This window comes from Anas platyrhynchos, chromosome W (genome assembly GCF_047663525.1).
Source record: "Anas platyrhynchos isolate ZD024472 breed Pekin duck chromosome W, IASCAAS_PekinDuck_T2T, whole genome shotgun sequence".
Taxonomy (NCBI): domain Eukaryota; kingdom Metazoa; phylum Chordata; class Aves; order Anseriformes; family Anatidae; genus Anas; species Anas platyrhynchos.
This window is the reverse complement of record NC_092620.1, coordinates 15,702,307-15,710,365: the sequence shown is the minus strand read 5'-3', so window position 1 is coordinate 15,710,365 and position 8,059 is coordinate 15,702,307. Positions and strand designations below refer to the sequence as shown.

The 8,059-nt window shown below is 50.7% G+C and overlaps 1 protein-coding gene across 1 annotated transcript; it reads right to left on the bottom strand.

The window, feature by feature from the left end:
• Window positions 1–1,813: 1,813 nt before the first annotated feature.
• Window positions 1,814–5,125, bottom strand: LOC113841927 (uncharacterized). Its single transcript, XM_072030464.1, is given in 6 exon segments — window positions 1,814–2,034; window positions 2,037–2,115; window positions 2,820–3,067; window positions 3,157–3,255; window positions 3,722–3,786; window positions 4,851–5,125. Coding segments are annotated over 6 exon segments (711 nt in total). The 5' UTR covers window positions 4,991–5,125; the 3' UTR covers window positions 1,814–1,954.
• Window positions 5,126–8,059: the final 2,934 nt, after the last annotated feature.

Genomic DNA, 8,059 nt, shown 5'->3' with positions numbered 1-8,059 from the left:
TGGCAGGGGGGTTGGACCCGATGATCTCTTGAGGTCCCTTCCAACCCCTACGATTCTGTATAAACAGGAGTAAAAATACACGCGTTGATAGCGATAGGACAAGGGGGAGTGGTTTTAAACTAAGACAGGGGAGATTTAGGTTAGATATTAGGAGAAAGTTTTTCACTCAGAGAGTGGTGAGGCACCGGAACGGGTTGCCCAGGGAGGTCGTGGATGCCCCATCCCTGGAGGCGTTCAAGGCCAGGCTGGATGCAGCTCTGGGCAGCCTGTTCTAGTGGTTGGCAACCCTGCCCAATCTATGCTTCTATGATATGCTCTTTGAAAGCATACAGGCTAAAAGAAGGGTCAGATTGGTGCCTCGGGGGCAAGTTTCTTCGCCTTCTGCGGTTGCCTAACAGTGCCTCTTAAGCAGAGAGATTACCAGTGGTCTTCCTCCTCTCCTGTCTCGGGAATTAAACATCTTTTGTAAAAGAATACAAGCGCTGATAGCATTAGCTAGACCGAACGGGGAACAGTTGAACATGTAAATACTTACTCAAGGTCCACTTGAGCACGTTTCTTTGAGCAGTTCCATCGGCTCTTCTAGGTCAACAAAACAGATCAATGAAAGAGACCAAGGGAAAATACGGAAATAGAACAGTTGGTCAAGTGCCAACTTAAGAAGCTTTCTCTGAAAGGGCAACAGCATCTCCACCTTCACCCACCCCCTCCCCCCCCAAACTAGTTGACTTGCACGACTATTTTCACGTGACCCCACAAACGGCAAATCCTATATTATTTCGAGTAGACCAAGGGCTGTTTCTTGGTTTGGTTTTTATCATTCAGCTTCCTCAAAAGACTTTAGTCATTCACAGCTGCAATCGTTAACCCCACAAACAGATCCAGTAACAAAGATAATTTCTCCTGCTAACGAATCAAGTTTCTTTATGAGGAACGGAGTCACAAAAATCATCTCATTTAGCAAGTTTCAAACACTAAGAGTATTTAATAGCATTTTAACGTTCCCACGCTCCAGTAAGCCTTGAATGTAATCGCGATTAAACAAGGAGCAGAGCGAAGCCAGAGGTCTAACAAAGCACGAGAGGTGATCGCATTTAAAAGCCTTATGGTGCCTTTACCTAATCCTTCTTCTAGTTACTGAACAACGGACTTCGTTTAGGGAAAAAAAAAAAGACACTAAAAATAAATACAAAAAAAATAAAGAGAACGGCAGCCAAGTCTCGAACTTATCAGAAGCCGACTCAAGAATCCCAGAGCCTTCTACATCCTGTGGGAGGAATTCCTTCTCAAAGTTGCGAAAGCCACGACGAGGACTGAAAAGAAAGCGGTAGCAAAACTCCTAGGGTAGTCAAGAGCAGGCTGACAAGCACCTGTCAGAAATCACACCCGGTAGAGCTTGTTCTGCCTCCTCCTCGGGACAGGGGCAGACAACAGACAATGCCTGGAAGCTTTCTTCCAACCTTATTCTTCTCTGGTTCTACATCTGCCAGTCCTCAACACGGCTATTTCGCAATAAAAGCGTGCCCTTTTATTTGGGAGCAGGGGGAAGATAGCAAGGCCTCAAACACACAGCACATCCTAGATCGTCTTAGGAAGACGGAGACCCACAGGACCGCCGAGCGCTTCTAGCTTCGCGTTCCAAATGAATGGGCAAACCACCACCTACACGACACTGTCAACGGACCAAAACATTCTACACACGTGCGCTCCAGGGAGACGCCGTTTTAACTTGCGGAACTATTTCCATCGGTAAGACACGCAAGACAGAGGTGATATCCCCATGCTCCATCTTTATTGTGCAAACGCTGCTCAAAGCTCTTTCTTACCCTCCATAGACAGCCGTCCAAAAAAAATAATAAATCAAACATCAACAGGGGCTAGACTGATGGGCAACATATGAAACCTATTCGGCGGCGACCTGTACGCGTGCAGTGACGCCTGCGGTGCAAAAACCTTAGCCGGGAGGCCGGCCCAACTGACCGCCACCCAGAATACGTAGATGTACACGATAGTCTGAAGGGCCCGAGGGTGGGCATTCACAGCCATCCGGAATCCATTGGTCAGGTCCAGGTTAGCAGCACACTTCTTGCCAACAACCACGAAACGCCCAAGAAGCTGGAAAAAGGAAATAACGTCACCTAACGTGCTGCGCCACGACGCACAGAATGAACGCGAGCGGAGAACCACCCACAGAACACGGTTAGCTAATCCTTCACAATTCAACCACTGCTCTTTGAATTACCCTCTAGACAGTAACAGACTACAAAACAGTCACAGAAGCTGAATTTGTCTCGGGGCTTAAAGCCCCCGTCATAGCTTCGGGCAACGTAAGCCGCTCTGGCGGAAAATAAAAGCTTCACGGTGCCTTTTCTCTTGCGTGAGCTCACAGAGCCTTGGAACTTGACTTGCATAGCTAACAGCGAAACAAACACCCAAGCGCCGCTCAACCAGCTTTCCCTTTCCTCGCCTCTGACCTGACCAAACCCCAAGCCCTCTTCTGCATAGTCAAGGCACCACCCCCGCTGTCCGGAAACCGTGAAAACGGGCATCAGACCGCACGTCGGAACAACGCTGCTTTTTGCACTGCAAGCGCGTAGCTGGAGACGAGCATCGCTTTATATCACTGCTCTCAGTCAAAAAGCTCAGCTCCATTACAAGCTAGAGGCGAAAGACTACAGCATCAGACAACCCCAAATAGCCTACTGTGCGCCCCTCTGCAACATCCAGAGGAAAAGAGGGGACGGGAAAGAGTCTAGGAAGTTACAAACCAGTTACAGGTACAGCCAGCCTAGCGAACAGAAAGCTCCCACAGTACTCACGGGTCCGCCAGAATCTTCTGCTTCACATAACCGGACAACTACCTTCTCAGGAAGGACTAGGAAAAAACACTGGAGCCTGAGGCGAACTATCACGGAACGCAAGGCACTGGAGGAAGAGTAAACAGTTAAAACGTAGTCGGCTTCAGAGAAAGGCAACAGCTTAAGCAAATCACTATGCCCCACTGAACTCGCCCTACCGAAGCAGATTATCAGGCGCCCCAAACGCGCACGACAAAACAGCCATTCTTCTTAAGCGAGCTTTGAATAGGCAAAGTTCTCTACCTTCTACGCACAAGACACACAAGCGGCAAACAATGGCTAACCGTCCTTCGGTTACGTCCAAATATTGCCTCGGCCAGAGGCAGGAAGGCATCTTCAAAGAACCTGGAGTAATCCGGCTGAGGCCGTATTAACTCTCCGTCCTCGAGAACGCCACCTACTCAGGGGAAGGAACGTTCCAAATTAGCCCGTTACGGCCGGCCCGACGTCAGACACCTCCAGACCGAGGCCAAGGCATCACCTTCGAAACACGAATACCACCGACCTGTGGGAAACCATCAACTCGCAACTAATTGCGAGGGAACTCCCCAAATCACCAGCAGACAGAAACTGCTAGCCAACTACGCTCCAGAAGTGGTTCTAAGCCCCCCGCCCCCTCCCCCCGCCTCAAGTTAAGACCAAGCGAGAAACTGCAACTAATTCGTCCTCCAGGAAACGTGTCGCACTAAGAGCGGTCAGAGTAGGTTGTCTGCTCTCAAGTCACTCATCAGACTCAAGTTAACGGCCTGGTTCTGCAATCAAGCACAGCGTTCAGGTTACATACGTTGCTGCAGCCAGTACAGCCGAGTCAAAACAGATGCGCGCACGCGCACACACACACACACACACACACACACACACACAGACTTCTCGCGCAGCCTTCAACACGAAGGAGACAGGAAACGCGCCCTTTGGTAAAGGCAGGGCGCTACCGCAAGCACGGTTTCCGGAGAGCAGTTGAACGCTTCCAGTACTCCAAACGGGCGGCAGCTGCAACATTACCGAGACCTATTAAGAAAGCGCTGTTCCAAGCAACGCGTCAACGCTTTGAGCAACCCGATCTAGTGAAACACGTCCCTGACCGCGGCAGGCGGGTTGGGCTAGATGATCTTTAAGGGTGCCTTCCAAGCCTAACCATTCTACGAGTCAGCACGCAGAGCGGGCAACGCAGCCCCTTTCACTAAGGGCCTGTTTTCCACGCTGCAGATAAACCCTGCCGTCAGAAGCAGAGGAAATCCCTAACTGTCCTATCTTTAGCATTTCAAATTTAAGAACAGCAACAACGGTTAGGCTGGACACTAACTTAAAGTTAGCACCTTGCAGATAACATCTGCAACTTTTTCATAACTCTCCGCAGCTGCTCACTTAGCTCCTAGCACGTTGCGGCGCACCAGCATCAGTGAACCTTGCCAGCATGCTCTTATCACGGCCCACCTCCAGCACGGAAATGAGAGCTGGGAAGCTCTCGCAGCCTGCGGGATTGACTGGTTTCTAGGCGTTTAAGAAAGCTAGGAAAAGCTGCAATTCTTCCCTTTCACAAGCCACTTTGGAGAGAGCGTGCGCTCGTGTGCGCGGTGGGGGTGGTGCCATAACCAAAGCCTAGCACAGCCGAGCCGGGGCGTCTCTGCAACGCTATCACCAGCGCAGAAACGACTGATTACGGTCACTACTGCGATGCTCACTGCCTATATGCATACAGTCCGAACCCCCAAGGAGACCGACTGCGCCGGCGACCCAGTACGCGCCGTGGCACCCCGGGGGCAGGCACCGAAGAAGCGCGGCGTTTTAGAGGCGCTGCAGTAGAGAGCGCCACGAGCCGGAGAGACCCCGACCGACCGACCGACCGACCGACCGTCCCTCCCTCCCTCCCTCCCGCAGCAAGGCCACCACCCGCCCTGCCGCACTCCCGGGACCCGCGACGGGCCCTCGTTTCAGAGGGCCTGCGAGCGGCCGAGGGAAAGGAAGGAAAGACTCGCACAACAACGCCGCGGCTACCTCCTCGTCCACGACCGCTCATCCTCACGGAGAACGTTGGCGGGGACCTCCTTGCCCTTGCAGGCGACCTCTCCGAAAGCAGCGGCAGCGCCGCCACCGGGCCAGGCGGCCTGCGCCCTAACAATCCCGTCGGCCATGACGGCGCCCGCTCGGTACAACGCCCCCTCACTTCCCGCACTCGGCCCGGCCCTCCGCGGCGCTCATTGGGCCGACAGATCGCCGCCGACCGCCCCCGCGCCTCGATTGGCTGCCTCGCCTGCCCTCTTCCCTTGTCCCCGCCCTCTCGGCGGCTCCGCTCCCGTCGACCCGGTGCTTATCGGCGCTCAGGGAGGTCGCGTGCCCTCGGGGCGCGGAGGGAGCCGACCGGGAGGGAGGAAGTGGGCGCCCGAAAACGGGCTGGGCGGCTCCGCGGAGGGAATCTGGGCCCTGCACGGCTGGGAAACGAGCTCCACAGAACAGGCGCTCCGCTCATAGAATCAGAGCGTGGCTTGGGTTGGAAGGGAGGGTGAGAAACGCTCCGTAGCCGATAGCTTAGGCTCAGGCGAGGATCTCAGCGAAGTAGTAATTTACTCGCGATTGATTGCAATGGCGGGCGCCCCACAAGCAGGAGAGCGCGCCTACTAGTTCCAAAACACAGTTTATACGCTTTTTGATGACAGGACCCTCCCCTGTTTCCCCACTGAGGGGGTAATCCAGGTTCACAACCTATCTGATGTGGTAATGTTTCTTCACTTATCTGACTTGACACCGCCATTTTCACCTAATTGTCCTAAGGAGTCCGGTTGTCTGCATTTTACGAGGTCGCCTGCTAAGCTTTCTTATCACTGCAAGCATATCTCAGTACCACGTTCCTTCCCTCTAAACAACGGAACTCTGCAAAAACAACATTTCTATTCCCACAACAGGTACCGCAGGTATTTGCATTCCTTGTATAACCGAGTGTATTGGTCTGGTAAAACATGGAATTATTAAAATCCTCCACATATCCCCCCAGTACAACCATCCCACTTTTAGTAAGCCAATCAACACCCATAAAGCCCCCCCCCCCCCCCCCGATAATCCTCCTAGCTCGATTCCATTGCGAGTTTGAACTGGGGCATGTGCAATTTTCTTCGTTTCTTTTACAAGTTCATTTACAGCTTTTCCTTCTGTTGTGGTTTAACCCGGCCGGCAGCTAAACACCACACAGCCGTTCGCTCACCCTCTCCCCTCCCTCTCTGGGATGGGGAGAGAAACGGGAAAGCGAAGCCCGTGAGTTGAGATAAAGACAGATAAATAATAACAATAACAATAAAGACAATCGTTATGATAATAGTATTACTAATAATAACGTGTATGAAACAAGTGATGCACAATGCAATTGCTCACCACCCGCTGTCCGATGCCCAGCCTAACCCCGAGCAGTCCGGCCCTCCTCCCAGCTCTTGCTGCACCCCCAGCCTGCTCGCTGGCAGGACAGAGTGAGAAGCTGAAACGCCCTTGGCTTGGCCTAAGCACTGCTCTGCAACAATTAAAACATCAGCATGTTATCAGCACTCTTCTCATCCTAAGCCAAAACATAGCATTCTACCAGCTACTAGGAAGAAACACCTTCATCACCAATCTATAAAACAGCAATTACTAAGGTTAAATTTTCCACAGACTTCTCCTTCTTGCGCAAATAATCCAAAGCTAAGCGATTTTGATACAAAGCAGTCCTCATCTTAGTATTTTGCCTTGCAATTAATCCAAGTGCATCTCCGGTTTTATTTACAACTATTTCTATTACAGCTTCTAACCTAATTATTCTACTAAGCATATATATTGGGGTCCTATAGCCCCAGGATCCGTCTTCTGCCCACGTAGCTGGATCATGTTATAAGTAGCTCAGTCCCAAAATAGGATTATAATCAAAGTTTACAATTTATTAAAAGAATAGAGGTAAGCAAACAGCGCTGGGTGCGCCGGGAGTCTCCGCTCCACCAAGTCGCACACCCGTTACATCAAGATGCTGATTTTTTTATGCTCCTAGACTAATACGTATTCATTACTATTTCTAAAAAAAACAACGGAGTTATTATGATTAGTTCCGGAATCTGAACCCTCCTACTGGAGCATGCCTATCAGTCTCTGGTGCTCCCTCTGGGGGTCTTTCATGATGAAGGCTCATAGTCTTCCTCTCAGGCTTTTTTTTTTTTCTTGTCCTTCTTCTTTGTACTCCTTGGCTGTATGTCAAAAGCTTGCACAGCGTTCCCTGCAAGCTTTGTCTTTTAGCCGTCCTTCAGCTTTTCCCTTCTCCCTAATCTCCTGGCCAGATATCAGGGGCTTGCATAGTGTCCCATTCAGAAGTCATAACAGTTAGCAGTTGTTCTGAAACCCCCAGATATCAGAGACTTCAAGGAAAGAACATACGAATACATTTTCCTTCAAGCTCTCCATTGACACGAATTGTTAAAACATTCCTCACAGATCATAATAGGCAAGACGCCTTCAATCAAGGGGTTGGGCCCGCTTTCAGGGTCGATTGGGGCTTGTGTTACCATTCAGTTCAGCCTGTCGGGGTGATCCAGCTCCTGGAAAACAAATCACAATTTTATATGGGTTTATAAAAAAGGTTCTTATGTTATTTTCTCGGGACAACCTGACCTTAGCGTGGGAGAAGTCGGGTCGAGGCCCTCTCACTCGGCGGTCAGTACCCATAGGGGTTGCCTCCCTCGGTAGACCATACACACCGCAGTGGAGAGTCCTGCCCCGGTCTTGCCTTCTCCCTTTCCTCCCTTTAGGCTTGTCCCCTTTATTTGGCGTCCTTAATTCATGCAGAGCGTCACTGCCAGAACATTAGTTCTTCTCTAGCTTTAGTTTCAGTTCCCCAGGAGCGGACTCAACCCTCCAAGTTTCGGTACTTACTGGTCCTTTTATTCTGGATGTGCAGGTAAAACAAGGTACGGTCCCTCCCACCGGGGGTTCAATGATTCTTCCCTCCAGGTTTTTATTAAGACCTTGTCCCCTGGTTGTATCTTATGAATAGCAAATCCTAAAGGTGGTGTTTGAGCCATCACTCCAATTTCTCTTAGCTCTTGTAATCTCCTTCCAAGAGTAATTATATATTTCTGCATGCTACGACCCTCAACTACATTGTTCCCTAGAGGCATCCCTTGAGAATAAGGCATACCATATAACATTTCATATGGCGATAATCCAGTCTCACTGTGTGGTTTAGTTCTTAT